Source organism: Festucalex cinctus, chromosome 7, assembly GCF_051991245.1.
Source record: "Festucalex cinctus isolate MCC-2025b chromosome 7, RoL_Fcin_1.0, whole genome shotgun sequence".
Lineage (NCBI taxonomy): Eukaryota > Metazoa > Chordata > Actinopteri > Syngnathiformes > Syngnathidae > Festucalex > Festucalex cinctus.
In genome coordinates this window covers 19,120,059-19,147,281 of record NC_135417.1, presented here as the reverse complement: position 1 = coordinate 19,147,281, position 27,223 = coordinate 19,120,059, and the positions used below count along the sequence as shown (strand labels likewise).

Genomic DNA, 27,223 nt, shown 5'->3' with positions numbered 1-27,223 from the left:
TTTGTGTCCTTAAATGTGATTGAAGTTGCATATTTAAAAAAAAAAAAAAAAAAAGTCAGTTTTTCCACATTAAAAAAAGCAAACGAAACTTCCCAATACACTTTTATTGTAAGTTTACTTTATTTAGAGTTATGGACAACCAACATGAGGCATGCCTGCTTCCATGAAAAATTCTAATTGCTAGAAAATTCTGAGCTGGCACTATGAGCTGATATGCTGTGGAAATGTGTTAAAATGTAGATAATTCTGCATTGAATTATTTAAACAAAAATAAAAGCTGGTTCTGACCATTTAAATAATTGATCATAATTTTTTGCAACTTAATTTTAATGGAATGTTAAATGTTCAAATAGACTAGATCAAGATGATTCATGATTTGAAATATTGTAGCTTTGAAAGGCTCCACTAATGTGCACCACCAGTAATAATAAGCCAGCAGTTAAACGTGTCTCTGAATTGAGAATATTCCTCTTGATGTGTGCTTTTTAATCTCCAAATTTATGATATATTTATTTTTGAAAAAAAAAAAAAAAAAAGGACAGTCAGAAATATAAAACAAAATGAAGACCAACAGCAACAAGAATCAAATGAACAAAGACTCAAAGCATTCATAAATTCAAATGTGTTAGGTAATTTTAAAAACTTAATGGAAAATGTAAAGTGCTGTATTAAAAAAAAATATATATATACTTTTTGAATGTGAGATGGATGTTCTTGAGTGGAAAATTTGGATGTTGGAAAGTATTTGAATTTGTTGACTCAGGACTAAATTCTGAAAATGACAAGGAATAATAAAATTGAATAATTTTGGAAACCTACAATTACTCCGAGAACATGGGTCTTTTTCATTACGGTTTTTGATATGCATTTCATTACCACATATGTAATAAATCAAATAATTCAGCAAGTGTTGTGCTGTTATATTTCCCATCACTATGCATCTTAAAGCTGCTCAATGTAGAAATGAGCCCAAAAACATCTTTACAATAGCCCTTTTGAGTCATTTTTCTAATTACTAGATTAACACCTTAGCTGTTCACAGTGTGTACTCTTGGAAGCCTTTTTCAGATTGGATTCGGGTTCGAATTTCCCACATTCTGTCTGCAGATGTGAATGTTAAGTCATGCGATTCAAATTTCAATTTCTGAGAGAAAATGTTGAACTTTGCGGCATGTAACTTTATTCAACAGAATGAAAAGGTTCATTCAATAACATTTCTGGGTCAAAATACAATTCAAAGTGATGCAGCCACTGAGCAGAAGCCCAGCAGAAACAAAATGAACAGAAGACAACTTTACAGTTTGCAGTATGCCTAGAAACCTTACAAATCAACATGACAAGAAAATCTGATAACAGTGCAGGTGCCTTTGGCCGCTCTGCGTCCTTAGTTATTAGCATAGCGTGTATGAAATCTGAAAAGTTCAAAACCGAAAAGTGCACCGGTGTGTGTCTACTGGCAACAAATGAAAGATTAACAAGAGCCTGAGTGCTGTCTTTGGTATTGATCGTGTTTACCGTGCCTCAGTATTGGTTAACAGATTAACGCCCCCCTCACAGTCTGCAGTATCAAACGCGTCATTGCTGGGGGGTTCTTAAGACACAGTGGAAATAGAGAACAAGACACCGAGAACACAAACTGCTTTTGAAGGCACCATGAGTGAACAACAACAAAAAAAGATATCCAAACACTCTTAATGAGGCAGGATCAAACATTGCAAATCATTTGATGTGATTTTCCACATACAAAGTGACTCCCTTCATTCTCAACCACGGCGTCGTCTCCTCACAGGGACAACAACTGAGTGGTTGCAAATAGTCAACCTACGGAAAAGGATTAGAGCCAGTGAGATTAATGTCAGAATTCTGACGTTAATCTTACAATTCTATCACTTTAATGTCAGAATTCTGACTTCAATCTCAGAGTTCTGACTTTAATCTCAGAATACTGACTTTCTGACATCCCCCCCTGAGATTCTGAGATTAAAGTGATAGAATAGTGAGATTAATGTCAGAATTCTGAGACAGAATTCTGACGTTAATCTCAGAATTCTTAAAGTCAGAAATATGAGATGAAAGTGAGTCAGAATTCTGACAATCTCAGAATTCTAATTTTAATGTCAAAATTCTGACTTTTTTTTCTCAGAAACCTGAAAGTCAGAATTCTGAGATTAAAGTGATAGAATTCTGACTTTAATCTCAGAATTCTGACTTTAGTCTCAGAATTCTGACTTAATTCCCAGAATTCTTAAAGTCTAAAATCAGATTTCTGACTTTAAAGTGATAGAATTGTGAGATTAACGTGAGAATTTTGACACTAATCTCAGAATTCTCACTTTAATCTCAGAATTAAATTAAAGTCAGATTTCTCACTTTAAAGTCAGAATTCTGATATTAAAGTGATGAAATCAGAATTGTGATATTAACGTCAGAATTCTGACTTTCTGACTTCCCCCCACAATTCATAGCTCTATGTCACAAAGTCAGAATTCTCACTTTAAAGTCAGAATTCTGAGATTAAAGTCAGAATTATCATTTTAAAAATCAGAATTCTGAGAATAAAGTGAAAATCCTGCCAACCCTTTTTATTTCTCGTCACTAATCGGCTCTAATCCTCTTCCGTATCAACCTCCTTTCCACCAACAATGACAAAATAATTTGCAGCCCGGTGACACGAAAAGCTCCAAGGTAGCTTTTCCAATAACTTCATTTTGGGTTAATGTGAAGATGTTATATGTCAGTCTGCATACATGGATTCTTGTGCTGGGTTTGGTTGCTCTTCCGTAGCGGTTGCTGATTGTTGTTGCTTTCTTTACATCTCTGATAGTCCCGCTCCTCCGCGATGAAGCGGATGGAGGAGAGCTCAGCAGCGTGAGCCGGGGAGGAGGCAGGGGAGCGGGGAACCCGCCGGGTCGGGGTCTGTGAAGCGGGGCAGGTCTCCAGCCTGTCGTTCTCCACCTCGGGTAAGGGGCTGACGGCGGCGAAGCCGTGACCGCACGTTGTTTTCGTGCTCTCGGGATCCGAGCAGCTCGACTCGGAAACGTGGCTGCAGTGGGAGTCTGAAACGGAGGGCAGACTGCCGCTCAGAGAAGGAGGGTCTAACTCCGAGGAGGTGGTGCGATGCTGTTCCAAAAGCTGAGCATCCAAGTCCTCCCTTGTATCGTTGATCTTTCTTCTTCTGTCTTCCTTCTTGTGCAGTTTGCCTTTGCTCTTTTGGCCTCCTGAGTTGGCGGAGGAGGGGCACTTGGCGGCTGTTCCTCGGCCCTCCGAGGTGGCGCACTCGTTAGATGGGCACGTCCAGCTGCTGCCGCTGTGGTTGCGGAGCTTGGCGGGTTTGGATTCAATATCCACATAGACTTCCATACTGTTCCCATCTCTAAGAGGGAGGAATGATGACGGACAAGAGGCACAAGGTGTTGATTATTAACAAGATCTTGAAAGGCACTATGGAAATATATGCTACTTGTATTATCATATTTCCTAGAGTTTATTTTTAGATAGGGCTGGGGAAAAAAAGTCGACCAAGTCGGTTGGGTTGACCACAAAAATAGGTCGACACATCCATTTTAATCATTTTAAAAAACATATTTGGAAGTTGCCGGAACCAATATTTCGTGTTTCCGCATTGACACTTGTTGCTGACAGACTCCGACCGGAATTCAACCACTACTAAATAAGATGTTTCTTCGGGTTTGTTTGTGGTCTCTATAGACTGAATAGGGAGAAAATTAGCATCGCTACATGTCTTATGTTGGAACAAAACAATCTGCGTCAAAATCGCTAAATAAATAAAATAGTTCTAAATGAATTTATTGGAGCCAACACATGTAAAATGGCAGCCCTACGTGCGTCAGCAACAGGAAGACGGTAAGTACTAAAACATAGAGCATTAGAACAAGACACTCCTCCCAATCCTGCGGTGACTCCGTTTTTTTCCCCCACTCCTCCAATTAGCGTGCAGCCTAAGCCATCCAGCATTTTTTTTAAATCAGATTCATCAACAGATTAAGCAATTATTAAAGTAACGGTTAGTTGCAGGTGTAATAACCTTCTTACCTGTCGAGCGGAATGTGAGCATTGAGAATGGATCCCGCCATGGCTTTAGTGCTCGCATTGTCGCTGACTGTACCAAGGCTGACAGTGGCAGATTCACCACTGAGACTACAATGGTCCTTCTGCACATCAGCTTGCACTTCCAACCTGTTCGAGAGTTGTTTCGACAAGGCACTAACATCACCATTCAAAGTAGGGCCCAACCGATTAAATCGGCCGCCAATTATAATCGGCCGATTAATGGCCTTCAAACATTGGGTAAAACAATCGGCCAATTGCGTCAAATGGCCAATTATTTATGCCTGAATACGCTATCAAAGAAAAGCTATACCGATTAAATATGTGTATATATATATATATATATATATATATATATATATATATATATATATATATATATATATATATAAATAAATAATTGGCAGATTAATCAGTTATCTGTATTTTTTGCTGCCAATAATAGGTATCGACCTAAGAAAATGCATATCGGTCGGGCCCTAATCCAAAGTCGACAGCACGCGTCGCCACTCCTGTACCTGCTTAGGTAGTGCATCATGGCACTGCCGGAGAGGCTGCCAGTGATGCTGGCGCCGGCGAGAGCCGTGGTGGACGCCGTCTCACTCAGGTTGTCCCTGATGGCTCCGAGTCGGTCCATTTGGCTGCCACTGGCACTCAAACTGCCTGTCAGACCCCCAACGCTGCCTTCGCTGATACTGGGATTGTTTTGCGTGTCTGCTACAGATGTTGAATCTACAAAACATACAATCATTATTTTGAAAATGTGCGAGCCGGGTGCAAAATTCCACAATGCTTCCAAATTATGAATGTGCAAATGTTAGTGTAAGGTGCTTACCAGTGGCTGCTGTCCCAGTGGCAACATTCATGTCATTCTCATCATCAAATTCTATTCGAACACCTTTGCCATTGCCTGTAGACACACCGCAGCCGCCACTCCGGCACAAAGAGATGGGCACCACACCGTAAACGTATGCAAGCATAATGGGAACTCCTATGCCTGAGAAACAACGGAGAAACACACACGCAGACTTGCGATGAGATTACAGTACATCAAAAAGACGGGCCTCGGTAGTGGTTTTCGAAATCAGAAACGGGTGCGTAAACTGACCAACAGTGACTGCTGCAACCACTGGAGACACGATGACAGACAGCGTCACGCCACCTGCAATCACGAGATTCCTCTTGTGTTTGCCCACATCCTTCCCTTCATAGCGATTGTGAATCTGGGGAAAATTAAGAACAACTTTCTCACTTTCTCAGAGAATACAACGACAAAGCTGTATGGATAAATAGATCTGGGTGTTGCAATTTACAAAGCTAGGCCTGAATAATGAGATTAGAGAATATTTAAAGAGGAAGTCAACCTTAAACATTTCTTGACAATATGTTATATGTGACCTCATTAGTCAAAACACAAATTTCTGCTTAATATTACATTTGTGTTATGCAGCAAAATCCAACTGTTTTTTAACCCATATCAGAGGGCGGCCATTTTGCCACTTGCTGTCGACTTAAGATGACATCACAGTTGCTCAGGTAACGACCAATCACAGCTCAGCTTCAGAAAACAGGTGAGCTGTGATTGGTTGCTACCTGAGACTTAAGCAACGGTGATGTCATTTTCACTCAACAGCAAGTGACAAAATGGCCGCCTTCTGATATTGATAGAAATTGTTTGCTGTTTAACTCAAAATCCACTCACGCAATATTAACCAAAATACCATATGTAGACTAGTGGGCTGCATATAACCTATTGTCAAGATAACATTTTTTGGGTTGACTGTAATGGGTACTTGGTGAGGAGAGGTGGATAATTCTGAGAAGTCTGCCGTAGCCTACTATGACTGGACCGAAGTCTATGAACATACAGAGGGCTAGCTATTAGTTCAAAAGTGAAAGGATCTGAGGAGTGTTATCTCAAGTAACACATCTTTTGCTCAGTACAATTGAAAATTTACAGTGTGTTAATAATTTGTAGTGGACCTTCCCACTAAAACTATGGCACTTGAGGAGGGACATATTGTATCGGTGTCAGCAGCTAATTGAACCCGTTTCATTACAATAAACTACGGAAGATGATTTGACTTCTAAACCAGCTGCCACAAAATTTGCTTCAGAGAGCTAACTCAATTGTGTTAAAGAGATACTTGACTCACTGAGTCATTTTCAACAGTAAGATGATGTTATTTTGTCGTAATTAATGTGATAAGTCATTATTTTTCATAAACAATTAATACCTTTGAAAACTATTTTTCCTACTTGCAGTCGACTATTTTCAACAGTAAGATGATATTTTGTCGTAATTAATGTGATAAGTCACTATTTTTCATGAACAATTAATACCTTTGAAAACTATTTTTCCTACTTGCAGTCGACTAAAGATGACATCATCTGTGCTGAGGAAGCACTTAACGACCAATCATGGGTCAGTTTGCTGACCAAACCCAGAAAACAGCTGAGCCATGATTGGTCATTAACTACTTCCTCAGCACAGGTTGCGTCATCTTCAGTCGACAGCAACTGGACAAATTTGAATTAATCCGATACATTCATTATTTTTCATGTACAATTAATACATTTAAAAGATATTTTTCCACTTGCTGTCGACTAAAGATGACATCACCTGTGCTCAGGAAGTAGGTAATGACCAATCATAGCTCAACTGTTTTCTGGGTTTGGTGAGCAAACTGAGCTATGATTGGTCATTACCTACTTCCTCAGCACAGGTGATGTCATCTTTAGTCGACAGCAAGTGGGAAAAAATTGTTTTTAAAGGTATTAATTGTACATGAAAAATAATGGAGTTACAAATTCATTCTGGACAAAATGCTAACTTTATAGCTGCTGAAAATGGCTCAATGAGTCAAGTATCCCTTTAACGATAATCCTTGCCCAAATGTGCCGTACGTCTAAGTTCATGATTAATGTGCACACCACATGTCAAATGAATGTGAATGTGTACAATCTCACCTTTCTTCCCACATATACAGGGATGCCAATGACCATGGCGGGGATTGCTATGCCAGCGATCAGTGCAATGCCAACAGGGGCACCAACCAGTGTTCCCAATTGCCAAAGAATCTTCTTCTTTCTGCTCCATGGCTTCTTCCCCCAAAAGGTACAACCTGACGGACTGGGAAAATTGTAGATGGGGAGAGATGAAAAAAAACATTGACTCTTTCTTAAAATAAGCGACACAAGCGCTATCATGTTTATTAAAACACTTCTTAAGTTTCTACAGTCCTTAGCATAGAGTTACTAACCTCAAGTAATGCAGATCTGAGATCTCTTTCATACAAAGCCAGCAGAACTCACAGCCGCAGACAGCACATGTCATGTGGTTACAGCTGCCATCATTCATTTTGATGATATAAGCAGCACAGCGTGGGCATGGCTTGATGTCGTCAGCTGTGGGCAGGACACAACAAATGAGAAATAAAACAATCAGCATTTTGGTCTAATAATAGAAAATCATACTACCAATCAAACAAATGAATAATCAATGTCCTCTATACTTTGGAAAAGGATGAGTCATTTCTGGGAAATATGTCATAAGTTGTGTTTGTGAGTGTTGAGACAACCAACCTGTGGCTCCGCTCTCTTGGCTGGAGCTGAGGGATGACGAGCGAACTGTCCTCAGGCGAAGGCTTTGGGCTCTCTGCTGTCGTGCTGCGTCACAGGTTTGGTTGGGGTGCCACAACTGCTTACAAAGGTAACAGAACTCTGTACCACAACTCTCCCTCCCGCAGGTGATTTTGGGACAGCTCGCACAACCAAAGGCAATAACTGCATATCTGGCAGATACACAGATGACACACAGGGACATGACTTGGGTTTTTTTTTCCCCCCCGCTCGCTCTATACTCTTTCACTCCTCTCCTGATTCAATTTTTTTTACGTACTTATTCCTACTCCCTTTTCAACATGTAAACTGTGCCTAATGATGACCATTTATAAGGATTCTCTTCTTTTAATACCATTTTTTTTTCCAGACTAATACCAGCACGAGTACTCAACTCTTAGTAGTCACCCATACGGATACCTCTATTACTTTTGATAAATACAATAAGAAAAAAAAAAAAAGAAGAAAAAAAAAGAAAAAAGACTGAGAATTCTAAAGAAAGACATATGTTCATATAGCATTTCTCTATAAAATGAAATGAGTAGCAATTATCTATGATATTTTTTCATTTGTTCATAAAGTGAGTTTTTGTATAGAACATCCATCCATCCATCCATTTTCTTGACCGCTTATTCCTCACAAGGGTTGCTGGAACCTATCTCAGCTGGCTCTGGGCAGTAGGCAGGGGACACCCTGGACTGGTTGCCAGCCAATCGCAGGGCACACAGAGACGAACAACCACTCACACTCATAAGCACACCTAGGGACAATTCGGAGCGCCCAATTAACCTGCCATGCACGTCTTTGGAATGTGGGAGGAGACCGCAATACCCGGAGAAGACCCACGCGGGCACGTGGAGAACATGCAAACTCCACCCAGGAAGGCCGGAGCCTGGACTCGAACCCGAGTCCTCAGTACTGGGAGGAGAACGTGTTAACCACTCACCCACCATGCCGCCCATAGAACATACAATAAAATAAATTTTAATAAAAACATAAATAAACTGAAACTAATACCTTAGTGCCCAGAAAAAGTCCCAATTACAATATCTGGTTGTACATCTTAATGGGCATCTGTCAGACATGTAGGCCTTTAATTCAATAACCGTAAAATTGAAACAAGATTGCGACCACCAATAACTTGAAATAAAGCTGGGTATCGGCCCCACTGTATGTACTTTCAAGTTAATGATACTTTTTGTTATCTTGACATTTACCTATTGTTTCACAGAGTGCCTGGAATTACAAAGATCTGATAATGCTGCTCTCATTTAAATCAAATCAACTTTGAAAGTTTACACACATAATATCTACACTTACACAAATTTGGCAAAGAGCAAAAAAAATTACCCTGCCGAATAATTTTTTTTGTAGGCGTTTAAGGTATAACTGGTGTTTCAGTTTTCACCCTTGGTTTTCTCATTTCAGTGCGTCCTCCCTCTCTATCTCCTTCCTCCCTCCCTCCCTCTCCCTCTCTCCTCCCTCTCTCTCTCTCTCCCCTCCCTCTCTCTCTCTCTCTCTCTCTCTCCTCCCTCTCTCTCTCCCCTCCCTCCCTCTCTCTCTCTCTCTCCCTCTCTCTCTCCCCTCCCTCCCTCTCTCTCTCTCTCTCCCTCTCTCTCTCTCTCAACATTCAATTACAGGGAGTAAGTAGTCCTCAAGTCTGTCTCTCTCTCCCTCTCCCTCTCTCTCTCTCCCTCTCTCTCTCAACATTCAATTACAGGGAGTAAGTAGTCCTCAAGTCTCTCTCTCTCTCTCTCTGTCTCTCTCTCTCTCTGTCTCTCTCTCCCTCTCCCCTCTCTCCCTCTCCATTCAATTACAGCGAGTAAGTCGTCCTCAAGTTACATCGGAGTTCCGTTCCTATGCTAGCGATGTAACCCGAATTTCGACTCAAGTCGAATTTCCCCATTAAAGTCAATATTTACATTTAAATAATTTACATTAAAAAAAAATCTAAAATTACATTAAAATAAAAAAATAAGATACTGTCCGACTGAAGCCCAAGTCTTTGCCGATGTTCCTTTTATGATGTTTAGCATTTCCATGGTAATTGTTTTTCTTTTGGCTTGACCAACATTGATAGAAGACGTAGCTTTCTTCTTCTTTGGGGCCGTGATGTGGAAAAAAAAAAGAAAAAAAAAAAGAGGGCAAGCACTAGCACTAGCTAAGGGCGAAATAGCGGACGAGGGGAAAACACTGTGGGTTATATGGCGGACGAGGAGCCAAAATGGCGGACTGGGCGTAAGCATTGTAAAGTCGCACGCCTTAGGTCGATTGTGCCTTAACTCAAAGACTCCCTGTAATCAATTTAAAACACAAAGAAAAAATTTAAAGATTGTAAAAAAAAATACAAATAGTTCGCAGTTGCAGCTCAGTGAAAATAATCCAAAATAAAAAGCTCACCCACAATCAGGCGCCGGACACCAACGGCAGTCAGGGTCAGCCACCAACCACCTTCTGAGCATGAACTCTTCATATTTCTCCATCAGACTTGGGTCACCAAGAATCATGCAGATGTCATGTGGGTTGAAGCGCTCCGAGCACTCGGGGCAACTAATATTGACGCGTGACTCTGAGATTTCAATGCGCAGGTACTGTCGTAGGCAGTCAAGGCAAGACCGGTGGTGACAAGTCATGATGTCAGGGAAGCTTTCCTTAGAGTGGTGCAGAAGGCACAGGGGGCACTCCAAAAGCTCCATCCCCTCTTCACTCCCCAGCTTGGATGAAGAGGGGGTGGAGGGAGACACGCAAGGTCCCGGGGAGGCAGATGAGGTGGAGGCAGCAACGAAAGCAGCAGCAGAGGGAGCCCCGGTCCCAGTGAAGAAGGCAGAGGTCTTTTCGTAACACATCTCAGAGTGGATGTTCTCGATGCTGGCAATGCCATCCACTCCTGTAAGCCCGCCTGGCCCAGGATTTTGCAGCTCGCGAGACTTCCGGCGTGCTGATTTGGCCTCCCGTCCTCGCCATCTAAAAAGAGAAGCCAGGGATAGGCGCCTTTTCTTGGGAGCCTTCTTCACAGAGGACAGCGAAATGGAGGAGGCAGTGGATTGCAGATCCCTGTCAGAGCCCATTACCCCCCCACTACCACTACCAAACTGATGGTGCTTGGGCAGGCTCATCTCTCCAGGAGGACCAGAGGGGTGGGCCAGCGGGGAGCCAGGGCAGGGAAGCCTGTTCCTCACATGTGCAGGGAGGTCAGGGAGGAGAGTGGGGCTAGGGTGATGGATGGGGGAGGGGGAAGGTGGTCCAGGGTGGGGGGAGGGGGCTCCAGAGGGCCCTTCTGTACTCAAGACATGGTGGCTTCTCCTGATCAACCTCGAGGTGAGATCTAATAGTTGGATGATTGCGGTAGAGTGGTCACTTGGTCAGGAACAGATTCAACAGAACCTAGGAAGAGAAAGGAATTGTACAAGAGGAGTGACGGAGTCATAGACAAAAAAATTGTAAATAAACACCCGCTTTCACCAAAGTCAGGACCGAGCCCTGCTGCCAATGCAGTAGTTTAAAGCATGTGTCAAGAGCCGGTCCTCAAGGGCCTGAGTCCTGCATGTTTTTCAAGGTTTCTCTACTCCATCACACCTGATTCAATGATCAGGATAATTATCAGGCTCCTGCAGAGCTTGCTGATGAGCTTCAATATGAATAAGCTATGTTGAACATGAGAAACATCTAAAACATGCAGGACTCAGGCCCTCGCGGACCGGACTTTGACACCCCGTCCACACGAAAGTCCGTTTCAATATATCCGCGCGTAGGTAGAGGTTTTCAAATTACAGAGAAAAAGAAGGGCTTCCAAGCAAAAAGTGTAATATATATATATATATATATATATGCCAGCCAGGTAATGGTATGTTTCTTAGTTTTCATTTTCCCCGTAAAAGATTTAAGTTTGAAATTTAGTTGAAAAATATTTTGAAATGACTTATTTCACCTTATCTGTTCACATCACAAAAGGTGGCATTTGAATAAGGATGTACAGACTTTAGGGGTGTGAATTGCCTAGTACCTGACGATTCAATTCGTATCACGATTCATAGGTCACGATTCGATTCGATACCGATTAATCCCGATATGAATTTTTAATCCATCCATTTTCTTGACCGCTCATTCCTCACAAGGGTCGCAGGGGGTGCTGGAGCCTATCTCAACTGGCTGGCTCTGGGAAGTAGGCAGGGTACACCACTGGTTGCCAGCCAATCGCAGAATTTAAAAGTCGATTTTTTTTTTTTTTTTACTCAAATTCATACTAATTAGTAAACCTGTACATGTACATCCATCCATCCATGCATTTTCTTGACCGCTTATTCCTCACAAGGGTCGCGGGGGGTGCTGGCGCCTATCTCAGCTGGCTCTGGGCAGTAGGCGGGGGACACCCTGGACTGGTTGCCAGCCAATCGCAGGGCACACAGAGACGAACAACCAACCACACTCACACCTAGGGACAATTCGGCGCGCCCAATTAACCTGCCATGCATGTCTTTGGAATGTGGGAGGAGACCGGAGTACCCCGAGAAGACCACATGTACACTGAAAGATTTGTATGAAAATGTCATATTTATTTATCTGAAACTTCAGTCTTATAACTGTAACCACTGTATTTAATCTGTTTCATGTTTGAACAGCATTGAAATAAAATATTAATGTTCCATTAATATAACATTCTAACATGCTTAAGGTGTGAACCCCAACCCGAAGTAAGACGTTTTGTTGAATATTTTTCCATTAAAAATGGATGTTTAAAAATCGATTCGGCCGCCTGTTGAATCGATTAGAGAATTGCAGGCTGTAATATCGCGATTATATTGCCGAATTGATTTTTTTAACACCCCTAACAGACTTCATAGACAGGGGGCAGTGGGCTACACAGTGATGGCAGCTTTCAAGACAGACACATGTGAACCATGAAATACACAACAGCTGAGCCAGTGTGGTTAGCCGGACTCTGGCTGCATTCCTGGCCTGCCTGTCCTCTGTGTAATGTTGCCTCCATGCACATTCTGTGGCTTCTTTGGGACTAGGGAATAGTTGGAACATCAAAGGGGCTCATAAACAAAGATTTGGATTGGTGGATAGGGGACTGATTTGGTTTTTGTCTTACACTTTACAGCCCATGAAAGGAGTATATTTGACTGAAAAAGGTAATCGCACCAGTGCAAACGTTAGAGTAATTGATGTAATATTTTGATCAGATAATCGATAAGTAATACATTCCCGACTGACAGAACTAAAGTATAACCACAAAAGTAGTGTTAACAGGCGAGTTGTTGTTAACCGTACGGCCATAAGGGGCTGACTGTGTGATGAAGAAAACTTTCCAAACCTAACAAAGCCATTTCAGTCTCCAGCTGAACAATGAGCAGCCAAATGCCCACCCCTCTCGCAGTTCGCCTCTTGAGGGGAGGAAATGAAGTAAGCATCCTAGCATTTCTTCTCAACTAACAGACCTGACGGACACCAGAATGGTGTTTCACGCCACTTGAAACTTACAGGAATACTTTCTCTTTTTGATATGTGGGGTGAAATGAGTGGATTTCAGTTGGGAAAGTTTCTCTATCTCTTCTTGTTATCAATTACATTGTCTGCTGCACAACTGTAAATTCGAGCTTGCCTGTATATTGACATGGCTAACAACCAAGAAGTAAATACTGGAGAGGTCAATCTTTGACTGTGATAACTAGGGATGTAATGATAAGGGCAAGATCGTGATATCACAATATTAAAACTGCCACAATATAACATCGTGGTCATGTCACAATAATAAAAGCAGCACATCTGTTGAAAAAGTCAGGTTGATTTCCATTTGTGCAGTTCTAGGACACTCTGGTGGCTAGTTTTTCAGTGCCGTTTAATTTTTACAAGGCATGTTTGGCCCTTCTATGTTTAAAGTCCACGCAAATTGTCAGATGAAGGGGAACGTAATCTGCTTGGAAACCATATATCATACCATGATGTTTGGATATTGTTACCTCCCTAGTGATAACTTAGCTGCTCCAAATTATATTTATTTTGTTGATGGTGACAGCGACAGCAAACTTATGTAAAAGAGTGGTGCATTTTTTGTTTTGTTTTAGAGTCAGTCATTTATTCTGCACTTTGCAAGTACTTGCAAAAACATTTAGAATGAAGAGACTTGGCATGATGAATGTGTCAAAAAGGTAAAGGCATTCAAATCCCCTATCATCTAAGATTCACTGTGGGTGACGTCTATCATTTGTATCACGACAACCCCCTATTGTGTTGACCTGGCCAACACCACCTAACCTTGCAGCTGTGTTTACAGTAGGCCAAAAGGAGGGAGCGCATTGACAGGTCCTGATAAAGACACACATGGACATGCGTACACAACAGTGGACTGATCATTATGCTAGGCTGATGACCTTTCTTTGGAAGCATACACCGGTCTATGTGACATGAAGAAAATACGTAATATCCACAGATTTCCTCAGAATAGAAATTGAAACTGTCAGAGTCCTCAAGTTTTTCCTCCTTCTGCTGCTGTTAAACAGCAAACAAAGTTAAGAAACAAACAAACAAACAAACAAATAAATAAATAAAATTCACAAAAGAAACATGGTGCACAAGCATGATAAGGTTATATTTTTCTTTTGTATTCTCACAAACTTTTAAGAACAAAATCGCTGGATTAAAAGTATAATCCTTGTGGTTTTTTGAGAGAACAGACCTGCGTAAGCATGTACATGGAGCCTACAGTACTTACTGTACTCGTTTCCACATTAGGTAAGGACAATAAGAGGGTGTGCTGTGCACGTGAAAACATACAGATCTTGCTCACTTTAACAGAACACTATGACACCAGAGAAACTGGCATTCCCAACAGGAGCCTACACAAGAAATTTATTTTTGCTTGTATAGGAATCTGAGGTTTAGGGGTCATTCTGTTGACAATTTCCTTTCACCATAATGAGTAAATGGATATTGTTATTGCCGTTTGTCTTGTTTGTGAGGGGGCAGCCACCCTTGTCGTTATCAAGGGTTATTAAAGGTTGTTGTTACCTGATACACACCACGAAGAACAAATACCAAATACAGTGTCATTTCTCGGAATCTAAAGTCTCTCCAATTTCATTGTCACTCACATCCGGCACTGGCAGCACTTTTAAGTTTTAATGGGCGTAGTTGAGCAGCAAAAGGCATTGCTGCTACAGAGCAGGTTTAACACGTTGCTAGAATTTGACTACAGTTAACTCAAATGATTAAACACAGCAAAGGATTCAACTGCTAAAATTAATAGTTGACTGGCATAATTTACGACGTAAAAGTAAGTTCGGTAATGTGCAGAACTGTTCACAGGGTAGGGATTCTTCCCCTTAGGGCTTATGGTGTGACAACTAGCCGCACAAATCTTGAGTTTGGTATCAATTTGAATTTGCGTTTATGTTTAAACGGTCGGAGATAAAGCATCGGACAATAAAGCGCATAAACATGGCAGTTATATTCAATTGTACTTGTGTCCGTGCCAGCCAAGATTGCCAAACCACTAGCGTGCATCAAGCTAGCAAGGTTAGCTTGAAGAAGAGAGAACATACCGTCTGTTACAATTCACGTCTTCTCCGGACGGTGAAGGAAGGAAACTCTTTCGGAAAAATAAAAAAATAAAAAATGCTGTAATGGAGGTCCAAAGTACTTCCTACAGCTACTTGCACTGTTTTCCAGTTCCCCAGTTCAGACTCAGGTCACTTGGTGGTGAGACGAGAAGCGAACAGGGGCGGGCAGGCTGTTGTCCCTCAAACTCGCGAATTCAAATTACATGATACATCGCGAGAGTTTGAGAGTTTGTGTGAGAGGTCCACTCAGCAAGTCAGCAGCCAGCCACTTCCTGTAGAACAGTAAATACAATCCACTGACAAGTGATCTTTCTAAAATGTACCAAGATAACACGCTTAAGATAAGAATTTTGCTAACAGGGGAATTAATATGCAGTTTTAGACCTGCATTGTATCATCCATGCGTTTTTCCCGAAACAGGAAATTAATAAAATAAGCGTTAAATATTTATGTACGCATCAACTTTTAACGTATTGAATTACAGTAACCTTTGGCATGACAAATACACACATGCATATAGTTAAGAAAATCTGCTCTGTATATGTTCTTTATATCGTTGATAAAACTCACTGATATGGGAAAACGGTACAAACGGGGATAAAAGTGATAATACTGTGAAGTTGGACATGTATGTTACTGTATCACTATAAAAACGGCCAGGGTGGTCAAACTGCTAGGATTACACGTTTGGATCAACAGTTAATGTATAGCTGACAGTCACAGATGATAAAAACAAAATATTTTTAGGCTTAACTTGTGAAATTCCATATGAAGTACTTGGATAATTTTTGACACAATTTATGCAAAATTGGGGTACCTATAACAAAAATTAAAATAAAAAAAAAATAATTATACAAAACCAGTTAGCCTCATGTCAAAGACAACCTTCTGAGGACTGTATGGAATATTAAATAAAAAAATAATCAATTGAACAGGCAGTGCAAAAAAATAAAACGCTCTGGGGTAATTTTTGACCCAATTTATGCACCCAAAGGTTAAATTGCTACCATAGGCAGATAATCCATGGTGAAGGGCTTGAACCAAGATACCCCACAAGGAGGGTGGGTGGCACTTGCTCAAGGCAGCTCAAAGGAATCTGATTGTGCAATTATGGAAGAGTACACGTTTAGATCTCTACACACACAAAAAAATAAAGGGGGGTTCGGGCTACACAAAAAAAGTGCAGTAATGTAATGTGGTGGTTGCAGTTTACAGTATTTAAGCTATACTGAACTCCATTTTATGAGTTAATTTTAACAGCTCCCTGTACGATTCAGTTCTACATCAACTTCCAAGAGATTAAAAAAAAAATAAAAAAATCTGAACCGCTTGTTCCTCAAGGGTTGCGGGGGGGTGCTGGAGCCTCTCTCAGCTGGCTATTTGTGTAATGGTAGATCCATCCCATACTGTACCATGATGTTACCTCACAGCACAGAAAGTTTGCAGATGCTCTGATACTTACTCGATACGCACTTGTTTGAATCCAACTGCTTATGAACTTTGCCTCAACACATGGTGTCAATATATGAATTTTTAAATTTGGACAAAAATAATGCAGACACAATTTGAATGAGAATTTATTAGCCAGTAGTTAACTATAAACTTTCAAAAATGCTCCGGTACCTCCATCCCATACCATGGCTGATATTCTGAGCATTAACACAGTAAAATGACATAAAACAGAGGAACGCATTCAAATTTAATTCAATTTTACCTATTTTGCTTTTTTTTTTTCAAAACTTTTTTTTGTATACGATCAAGGTCTAGTCAAACCATCCCTAGACCTGGCAGAGTAAATGGTTTTCTTTTCTTTTTTTTTAAGAAAAAATTTATCATTTTGCAATGTTTTCAGTGTTTTAGGTTTTTCAATGTTTAATTTTTTTTTCTCTTTTTTTCCATCGGTGAAGCAGGTTTCAAAATGCTCGATCTGTAGAGAGGAATAAGAAATTAATGGTTACACATTCATTCTTGGGCAATTGGGCAAACCAGACGAGAATCCTTCCACACACCTTAGACGCTGGGTACACCAGCAGGAGTTGTGGACTTCTGAGCAGCCTCTTTAGCCTGGTGGGCCTGGAGCACAGCCACAGCCTCATCCACCTAATCAAAACAATGACTAATGAACCACTGCGCTCAAGTCAAATATATCACAGAGTGAGCAGAATGGAAAACATCTGCATCAGGTTTGTACACAGTGTTAAGTTTTCAAGCCATTCAACTGACCTTTGAGCGCAGGGATTCAGGCGATTCAAGCATGTGAAGAAGCTCAGAATTGTCAATCTCCAGCAGCATGCCGGTGATCTTGCCCGCCAGACTGGGGTGCATGTTCTGAATTAGGGGGAACAGTCGCTCACCTAAGGGAACAACAAATGTTATCTTTAGTAAGACGTATAGTGGGGCCACTGACAATTATTTGTGTCCAAAAAAGTCAAGGAAGTAAAATACTGACCCAGCATCTGCTTCTGTTCCTGAGGAGGGGCAGCAGCCAGCATGGAAGCAGTCAGGGGCTCCTGTCCTTGGACGTGGACAGCAGGCTGTAAAAATAAATAAATAAATAAATGTTATCAGTTATCCCAACATCAATGAAGTACATGTATTCAACATTTTGTGTTTATCATACAGCGAGAGAAAAATGGATTACACATTTTAAAGTCTCGAACTGCATTCATGCCCAACTGAAAGAAAAATCAAGTACAAACCTGCTGCATGGTGACTTGCGGCTGGGAGGCCATGTGCTGCTGAGGATTGCGGACACCGGCGGCATATTTGTAGTGTGGCATAGCACGCACTGGGGCGGCCGTGGCCGAAGCACTGGCAGGGCGTTGGCTGAGGGCCTGGGTGGCTGCAGTGCGAAAAACAATTTGGGGGAGGTGGAGAGTACAACGTAATCCTACTATCATAAAGTCAAAGAAGAAGGCAAGTTCTAAGACTACTACTCACGCATGCGTTGAGAGGCCATCATGCGTGGGACCTGGGTGTTGGTGGTGGCAGTGGGACGGATCGTGCTGAAAGTCTGGGGCCTGGGAGCGGAAGGTCGCATCGCATTGGGCATGTTCTGGAAGTCTGGAAGAAGAAGACATTTTAGAACGTAACAGTAACAAAAAAAAAAAAAAGTTAATCAACAACAATGCAAAAGTTGGCTTACGCTGTGGACGCACTGCCTGAGTGGCCCATCGGGGGCTGGGACGCAGCTGGGCCAGCTGGTTGGCAGAATAATATGCAGCACGGTTTTGGGCCTGAGGATAAACGCCAATATATGATCATCTCGTTTCAAACAGGCAACCGCCCAGCCACAAAACACACAAATCAAGATGCCAAAATGTGCGTCTTTGCACGACTCACCGGAGGTATTGCAGTCATAAAGTAGCCAGAAGGTGGAGCTGGTTGATAAGGGTTGAGAACAGGGTTGGGCACAGCGCGGACAGTGGCCATCCTCTGCATGTACTGATTGGTTAGATGGGCCTGACGCTCTTCTTTGCGCTGAGCCAGGGCCACATACAACGGTTTAGTGGCAACTATGCGCCCATTCATCTCAGTCACAGCCTTGGTGGCCTCTTCTGGAGAAGAAAAGCACACAAAGCCAAAGCCTTTGCTGCGACCGCCCTCCATCATAACCTGGGGAGGAAGAAATTCAAGACAAGTGCTGCTAAAGCATCTACTTCAACACTAGTAATCCAATACATTTAAAAAAAATTAATCACCTTAGCACTTGTTATTGTTCCAAATGGTGAGAATTCCTTGCGTAACCGCTCATCATCAAGACCATCATCCAAGTTTTTCACATACAGGTTGACACCCTGGAAAACAAGGACGTCACAAGTTGTTCTTGAGTCTGAATTTTGAGTTATTGCATACAATGACATTTTTTTCAAAACAGTATTTGAAACAGTTTAGAATGAACAAGAGTTCAAGATCAAAGACTGCAAGTGTAACATTTTCCTTCAAAACAAACCTGGTATCTGGTCATGCGATCCTGCTTCATCTGCTCAAATTTGCGCTTGAGCTCATTCTGGCGCTCTCCCTTTTTCTGTGCACGCCCCACATAAACTTGTCTGCCATTCAGTTCTTTACCATTCATATCATCCACAGCCTACAAAGAAACAAATGTCATAAAAAAATAAATAAATAAGTTACCCGCTATGACATTTGAAAATTTACCGCAATGCCAAGCGCGCTTAAATTCTGCCTACCTTTTGTGCATCTTCATGTCTCTCAAAGCTGACGAAGCCAAATCCTTTGGATTTGCCACTCTCATCTGTCATAACACGGATACTGAGTGCTGGCCCTGAAGAAATACAGATGGCAAAAAAATAAAGACTACTGGCTTAATGAGGACAAAACATACGCATTAAATATGCCTGTGAAAAGCCCCTTTCATCCAGGGCCCGGTTGTTCAAAACTTGGTTCTATCTTTAACCACTGGTTAAGTAGATTTAACTGACTGTTAACGGCACTCTTACCTTGTTGTTCAAAACTGTTAACTTTATTAACCGGCGGTTAACTTGATGTTAAAGTTAACACACCTAAGGACCGCCGCTCTTTTTAACAGTGTGGTTAACTCTGCGTTCGTGGCTAATGATGCCCGTTGCGCGCAAGAAAGAGTCTCTATTGAGGGCTTGACTTTGACATTGGCGATTATACTGATAAGTTACGCACACACTATACAGTAGCAGTAATACAATGCCAAGTCTCAGGCTGAGTCAGAAGAGAAATAATAAAATTGTGGGTTTTTTTTTCAAGATTAGTTCTAATAATGGACAAACATTTAGTGGGAGGTGTTTCCAGAGAGATGTTTACCTGTGATGTTTCTAGTTTGTGTTCACGTCAATAATATAAAAACACAAAATAGCTGCTAATTTTTTATTTAAAATCATTTAAATGTAATTTGTCATCAGAAAGCTTCCTGCTTTTTTTTTTTTTTTTCGGCGAGTGCCAGGGGTCGTTTGGATAATATCCATTCCACTTTCATTCACTGATCCGGAAGTAAACAAAAAGAGGAATTGTGGAATATATTGGTGCTAACCAGTGACAAACGGCACGGTCAACTTTGACAGTGCCGTTGACTAACCATGTTTACAACAACGCATATTTAACGGCCGGTTAAGAATTTAACCGGCGGTTAGGGGTTAAACAGTGGTTAAAATAACCGAGAATTGAACAACCGGGCCCAGGTCATTTCATTTACAGGGAATTGAATCAATTGCATCTGAACGATCCTTGTCTTCGAAGTGATGTTTTGCCTCTCATCCAAGAAGGCTTTATGAGCTGTTCATGCACAGAGTAGATAAGACAAACCAAGACAGTATTGGTGTACAAACCCAACTATGTATCCCCTAAGATAAAGGCACACCCCAAACCATGAATGGTAGGCATCACTCTTTCGAATGCAAAACACCAGATGTTAAGATGCATTGGAGTGAGACCGCTGCCTGCCTAAGAGCAAGTCATTTGGGGTGGAATTTCACTCAAGGTTGAAGGTTGTGTTTCAACACTTACCGTATTTTCCAAACAACTCCTTGAGCTTTTCATCATCCATATCCTCCCCAAAATTTTTAATATAAACATTGGTGAATTCTCTTGCGCGGGCTCCGAGCTCGGCTTCCCTCTCTTTACGCGACTTGAAGCGTCCAACAAATCTATTGGCCAGAAAAAGAAAGCCATTAGGCAATCATATCATGTCTAGATTACACTTTAACTGAAATCTATAACAGTTTATCTCTCATTCTGGGTGGGGTGTTCTAATTTATACCACAGAGGGTTGCACCTAAAATGTGAATGATGCAGGGGACACTGACTTTTTCATGTCAAAACTAATCCAGTCTTTTCAAATGTTCAGCAATTTGATGTATTTGAAATACCCCACACCTCAGCCTTGTATAAGCCCTTTTCACACTGCATTTAGCAGGGTGCACTCCTCAAACCCCTTTATTTGTGTATGTAGTGAAGGGCGGAGCACACAGAACAGAGCATTGATGGGCAGTACAGACAACAGGACTTCTGCCGCAACAGCAGCAAGACACCTTGAATTTAATGATTTTCTATTTGAGAACATTGGCGTGGTGTCAGACAAGCGCCACTAATTGCCAATTCCGAAATGACGTCACAAGTCAAAATGGTGTTCTTATGCTGCGTTTGAATTCGGATATATTCCAATCGGAAGTGGACCAGTTCCACCCTCAAAGGGTTTGAGGCAAATTTAAATAAAGATGGCTGATTCCGATAAATTAACGGTTGTTCTCGTTAACCAGTCATTCCAAATCACATTGTGTCATGTGAACATAAGTCTTGTATTTACATTTGCCTCAAACACTGAGGACGGAACTGACATATTCTGAGCGGAATAAATTTTCCCCACTTTCATCGAATGCAGCATTTTCCCTCGGTGAACTGATGCTCACCGCTCACCGAAAAGTATTAAGACTTTGGATCGTAATTTGATTTGTGAGGATTATTTTTGATTTGAAAATGTGATTAATTTTTTGACTACTATAACATGCCTGGTTTGCATGCTAATCACAGGCAGAAGCAATACACCGTGGAAACCAAGTGCAGCATTGTGGAAATAGGAGAAATGCCAATAAGAGGCACTGACGGTGTGATCTAGTGTTGGTGCAATTTTTTGCACTAGCAATAGGTTAAATTCCATTGGAGGTTTTATTTGATTTATTTTTTATTATTACAACCTCGACGAGCCAATGCAACAACAACCCCCACGCGGCTACCACCCTTCTAAACACTTATTACAGCTAAGTTAAACTTTTACAATTAAAAACTGCTGCTGAAGTTCTTTTTAATCTTAAAATGGCTTACCTTAACCAGAAATCGGGTTACATGAAGTCACAAGATCGGTGATAGTGAATCAGCAATAATCGAGACGCGAGGTAACATTGCATTTTAGCTGACTTATTTACAGGTAACAGCATTACTCAACTATCTAAGTTCCCACTGAGCCATTAGTTTTTCCCTGCTGCTCATCTCAATCCTCCCTAAACTGAGTAAAAGTCAGGGCTTAAGAAACATACATTTTGTCAATTTGCAGTCTATTCAGTGGCAAAAAAAAAAAAAAAACTCCACTTTAACTTCCTGACATGCTGTTACATCAGCAAAAATGGCCACACACTGGCAACCGTAGCGCTGCAGTCCTTTCGTGTTTCTGTGCAGTGAGAAAAGCGCTTTGTATGTGACCAAGCCAATCATAAATTCTTTTTATTAATTGGTTTCTTCTGTTGCTAATTTATTTCATAGACAAGCAAAATACCTGCCAACTAAATTAAAGAGAAACTTCGCTTATTTAGCCCATTATAGCAATAAAAAAACTTAATATTTTGTCTATAATTAACTTGATACTTTCATCGTTTTTCACGAACAATTAGTACCTTTAAAATATTTTGCAACTTGCTGTCGACTGAAAATGACAAGGGCTAAGGTAACCAATCACAGTTCACCTGTTTTCTAGGTTTGGTCATGTGACATTCACAAGCTGAGCTGTGATTGGTTACCTGAGCCTTTGTGATGTCATTTTCAGGCGACAGCAAGTTGCAAAATGTGTTTTTAAAGGTACTAATTGTACATGAAAAATAATGAAAATATCAATTTTATTATAGGCTAAATATTAATGGTTGACTGACAAAAATGGCTAAATAAATAAAGTATCCCTTTAAGTGACAAGGAATTGACTGGATTTTAATAGTCAAGTTTTATGTACTATATGGTTTTTGCTTACAGCAAACTTGACACATTCAAACAAGATACATTTCATAACATCTTGTTAATCATTTTACACGAACACACACATATACTGTCATTTCATTAGATTAGTAAAACACCTGAGTCAATGTGTCAATCATAATCCCACTTACACTTTTCTGTCATTGAGCAACATGCCATTCATTTTCTCAATGGCCCGCTCAGCAGCCTCGTGGGTCTCAAAGTGCACAAAGCCGTAACCCTTTGAGCCATTTTCATCACAAACCACCTTGGAGAGGGAACATTGAGCACTTCAGTAACTATCACAAACACCATGCGTTGCAAATACATTTGACAAACAATGGGATTTTGCTGTGGATTCTATGGCATGCAAAGTAGTGGTGAGTATGCAAAATCTTCAAGCCACAGACCAACGTGTGCACAAGACAAACGCTGTTCCACTTACCTTACAGGACAGGATATTTCCGAATGCTGAAAATGTATCATAGAGGGCTTTGTTGTCTATGGACTTGTCCAGGTTTTTGATGAAAATGTTGCCCACTCCGCTCTTCCTCAGCGAGGGGTCTCGTTGGGACCACATGATGCGAAGTGGCCTGCCTTTGATCACGTCAAAATTCATGGTGTCCAGGGCTCTCTCAGCTGAAAAGATTTGACCCACACAATCAGTAAATGTGTACAGCAGTGTATATTTGGCAAATCAAGAGTAATGTGTCCATTTTCTAAATTGTGGTGAACATGATTCGAAAACACTCACGTTTAGTTAGCTTACAGTTCAAAATGGAGTCAAACGGTTCGCATTCGCTTTAAAATGACGTCTAACTTGAGACTCACCGTCAGCGGGCTGCTGGAAGTTCACATAGGCGTAACCGAGGGATCGACGGGTGATCATGTCCCTGCATACTCTGATGGATAAGATGGGCCCAGCCGGGCTGAATTTCTCGTAGAGCATGGCCTCGGTTACGTCTGGATGCAGGTCCCCCACATAGAGGGAGGCCATGGGATAGCTAGGGGCGCTAGGGTTCATGACGACTACGCGTGGTCAGACACAACACGTAATAGCAATTGACGTTAAATGAAAGGTCGAATAACAGCCGTCTTCAATGTGAAGCGGTTATGTTCTTTGTCCCGTCGTATACAAAGCGCCCAGACGAGTTGTTCCGAAAGTTCCCTCTCAAACGTGTCAACGTGGGCTAGCTAGCCTGATTAGCACGCTGTCGGAACGTGGCCTAACTAACGCGACTCGTGGGACTAATTTCCTTGTGTGCCGCTCACAGGCAAAATTAAATGGTCCGTAAACTCGCGAGGATATTTGCTACAATTAACAAAATCGACTAACACTGTTGTTAGAAACGTGGTAAACACAGCGATTGAATTTACCACCCACGCTTTCAATAATGGCGGTTATCTTCACGTTAGCTTACTGACGTCCGTAAAGGTTCTTCTTCCTCTTCGCGTTGTTTGAGTTTGCAAATGAAATCCTGCTTCACCGATTTTTTTCTTATAAAAATATGTCTGCGTGTGCGCTCTAGCTTTTGGTTTGTTTCATAATAATAAAATGTGTGCCGTGACTAGCTACGGAGCACACCCAACGCAGACGGATTACGGGAATGAAAGGAAGGTCGGTAGAGGTTGTTTCCCGATACTAGTCACTGAACCTCCGGGCGGCGATAGCGGGTATGACGTCACAAGTCTCGCGATATCTTATGTTGCCTTTCATTATTTTCAGCTGCTCACAGAAAGTCCACTTCAAACTCAGCCCCACCCAATTACTTTTTTCAAGAGATAACACATTTGTTGCCTCCTTATTTTCATTTCTTCTCGAAAAAGATTGTAGCAATGGGGAAGCCACACCATTTGCAAGCATTGTAAATAGTTGTGGTATTAAGTTAGAGATACTTGACTCATTGAACAATTTTCAGCAGTAAATAGCTAAAAAAAAAAAAAAAAAAAAAAAAGCTAATATTTTGTCCCGAATTAATTTGATGATTTCATTATTTTTCATGTAATAATTCCATGAAAAAGAAAAAAAATTCCACTTGCTGTCAACTGAAGATTTCACATGTGCGGAAGAAATAATGACCAATCAGCACACCTGTTTTCTGGGTTTGGTCAGCCAACTGAGCCATGATTGGTCGTTACCGATTTCCAGGCTGTCATCTTCAGTCAACAGCAAGTGGAAAAAAAAAATGTTTTGTTCTCCAGGTGGAGGAGTGGAACCACTTGCTTTCGGTGCCGGCTGGCGTGGGTTCACTTCTCCGCCTGGGAGACCACTATGTAGCTTACATGATGTAATCTTGAGTGAGTGAAAGTAAAAAAAATTTTTTTAATAATAATAATAATAAAGTATTAATTATTCATGGAAAAATAGTTGTCACATTAATTATACACAAAATATCATCTTACTGTTCTTTTAAGTGTGTTTGTGACGTCTTTAGAGAAGGAAGCATAAAGGCAAAGGATACAAAGACATTTCAGATGAAAGAATACAAGATCGCGCTACAGTACAGTCCCCTCCGAGAGTATTCCTTTGTTTTTGTTGCACAGCCTCAAGAGTTCCAGCTTTTATTGCATGGTATTTAGGCTACTTCTAGATGTAGATGTGGAAAACAACACAGAGCTTTTGTGTGTACCCACCCACTTTTCGAGTGAGCAAAAATATTGAAACAATGTTAAGTTAACCTAGTTAATAACATGTAATTGGTGGTGACAAAACCCTTATTTGCAAGAACCGCATTAATTAAGCTTGCCATCAATTCCTTTGTTGTGTTGGCAGTGTATTTTGGGTCATATCTTGTTACTCGATTAAGCTTCATTTGTTTCATTCAAACATTAATAAACGCTGCGGTAAAGACTGCGGTTGAGAACCACTACAGGAAATGACGTAATAGAATTCTATTTTCTAATTACCTGTCACCCAGTGGACATAAAAGGAATTGCAGCTTTGCACAAGTAACACAAATAAGTCAATTTTTCATGAAGCATTCTCTCTCCATTTATTTATAAAAGATTATATAGTATTATATATTTTGCAGAAAATGTGTTTAATATAGTTTGGTAAATAGTCCGGTTAGTAAATGCAACATCTGAACATGAATCAGTGACTCTGGCAAAAAAATAAATAAAAATAAAATAAAAATAAAATAAAGCATGCGGTAAGAGGCAAATTGACTTTTTTTTTTTAACTTCTTTATATGTGGTTTTCATCCATTTATATAAAATTGAAATTGACTAGAGTGATAATGTGATTATTTTGTTACTAGACTCACCAAGGGATGTTGGTGAGGTTATGGCTGAGCCTGAAAATCTTGATGTGGCAGTTGACTGAGGCAGACAGTACAGACAGAGGATAATTAAAATGTTTTAGCAGCTATTGTATAAATAGTATATAATGCTTTTCAATTACAAAAAGGTGGTCACAAATTTTTACCCAAATTCTTCTTTTTGTAGCCTTTGCACATGGTTTGTTCAGATGTGGTTGCTGCTGGTTTTGTTTAGTCTGCTCTTGGGTAACCAGTCTGATAGGTGAAACCGAGTATTCAACATTTTACATGAAAATACTGATGCCAGTGATGTTAAAAATGTTCTGTTTCCAATATTAATCATACAATTATCTAAACAAAGCCTATACATAACACTAAATTACATAATGCAATGTACAATTGAAAATCCTCTATTGATTTGAATACAATTACTCAGGTGGACAGTACATTGTGCAATAAAAACACCGCTCCAGTCAATCTTCTGAACTACTAACGTAGTGGACAAATTCAAACTTAAATTATCTTTATTCTTTATTTTACTTACACATTTCCCCTCAAAACAGAACAGGGATTGGTTGAGTGATTCCAAATCAAGAGAACAAACCCAGTAAAACTGACAAAAACATCGCTCTCTTACATCTCCACAAATGGCCTTACCAATATGCAGTTTAGATTAACAAAAGGCAAGAGTTGTAAAACAAAGTAGAAAAAAAGTAGAAACATTTTTTGTGACAGAAAGAAAACTAATAAAAAGGTGGAGTCAAACTTTGTAACTCCTACACAAATATAAAAAGGTAGATCATCCAAAAACAAATCAAAAAGTGGAAAATTCAAGCATTTGACAGTGATGGAATGTAACCTGTGACTTTTGTAGTCTGCTTTCATTTCTGTTTTCGATGCAACATCTGACATCTCCACTTGTCAGAAGATAATTCTGATATTCACCTTTACCACAAAGATAAGCAAACCAAAACCACTAACATGAACAAGATACAGAGCACACAC

The 27,223-nt window shown here is 40.7% G+C and overlaps 3 protein-coding genes across 5 annotated transcripts in view; all 3 read right to left on the bottom strand.

The window, feature by feature from the left end:
- Positions 1 to 1,157: 1,157 nt before the first annotated feature.
- rnf19a (ring finger protein 19A, RBR E3 ubiquitin protein ligase) lies at positions 1,158 to 15,435 on the bottom strand. The gene is made up of 10 exons (XM_077525893.1): positions 15,234 to 15,435; positions 10,090 to 11,073; positions 7,654 to 7,862; positions 7,332 to 7,476; positions 7,039 to 7,201; positions 5,177 to 5,291; positions 4,904 to 5,065; positions 4,587 to 4,800; positions 4,054 to 4,197; positions 1,158 to 3,373 (listed from the first exon to the last, which is right to left on the bottom strand). The coding sequence occupies exons 2-10, from the start codon at positions 10,803 to 10,805 to the stop codon at positions 2,728 to 2,730; spliced, it is 2,514 nt and encodes an 837-aa protein (XP_077382019.1). The 5' UTR covers positions 10,806 to 11,073; positions 15,234 to 15,435; the 3' UTR covers positions 1,158 to 2,727.
- Positions 15,436 to 16,812: 1,377 nt separating this feature from the next.
- On the bottom strand, positions 16,813 to 24,629 carry LOC144022119 (polyadenylate-binding protein 1A). The gene is made up of 15 exons (XM_077526632.1): positions 23,790 to 24,629; positions 23,404 to 23,597; positions 23,111 to 23,226; positions 20,748 to 20,887; positions 19,442 to 19,536; positions 19,204 to 19,341; positions 18,953 to 19,048; positions 18,594 to 18,866; positions 18,397 to 18,487; positions 18,192 to 18,314; positions 17,951 to 18,093; positions 17,701 to 17,785; positions 17,475 to 17,605; positions 17,261 to 17,351; positions 16,813 to 17,178 (listed from the first exon to the last, which is right to left on the bottom strand). Exons 1-14 carry the CDS (start codon positions 23,980 to 23,982, stop codon positions 17,262 to 17,264), a joined length of 1,908 nt encoding a protein of 635 aa, XP_077382758.1. The 5' UTR covers positions 23,983 to 24,629; the 3' UTR covers positions 16,813 to 17,178; position 17,261.
- A 2,095-nt stretch (positions 24,630 to 26,724) lies between these two features.
- The window catches only part of LOC144022265 (14-3-3-like protein), a 15,615-nt gene continuing 15,116 nt past the window's right edge, over positions 26,725 to 27,223 (bottom strand). For all 3 annotated transcript variants that reach the window (XM_077526932.1, XM_077526933.1, XM_077526935.1), the window contains exon 6: positions 26,725 to 27,223. This exon is cut by the window's right edge and continues 372 nt beyond it. The gene's annotated coding sequence lies outside the window, so the exon portion shown is untranslated.

Excerpts from the sequence above, each read along its gene's own strand:
- rnf19a (XM_077525893.1), bottom strand. The coding sequence starts at position 10,805 with ATGAGCCTGCCCAAGCACCATCAGTTTGGTAGTGGTAGTGGGGGGGTA. Across the intron at positions 4,801-4,903 it reads CACTGGGACAGCAGCCACTG|ATTCAACATCTGTAGCAGAC; the intron begins GTAAGCACCTTA and ends TATGTTTTGTAG. Across the intron at positions 3,374-4,053 it reads GCTCACATTCCGCTCGACAG|AGATGGGAACAGTATGGAAG; the intron begins GTAAGAAGGTTA and ends CCTCCCTCTTAG.
- LOC144022119 (XM_077526632.1), bottom strand. The coding sequence starts at position 23,982 with ATGAACCCTAGCGCCCCTAGCTATCCCATGGCCTCCCTCTATGTGGGG. Across the intron at positions 18,867-18,952 it reads GAACAATAACAAGTGCTAAG|GTTATGATGGAGGGCGGTCG; the intron begins GTGATTAATTTT and ends CTTCCTCCCCAG. Across the intron at positions 18,488-18,593 it reads TTATGACTGCAATACCTCCG|GCCCAAAACCGTGCTGCATA; the intron begins GTGAGTCGTGCA and ends GTTTATCCTCAG.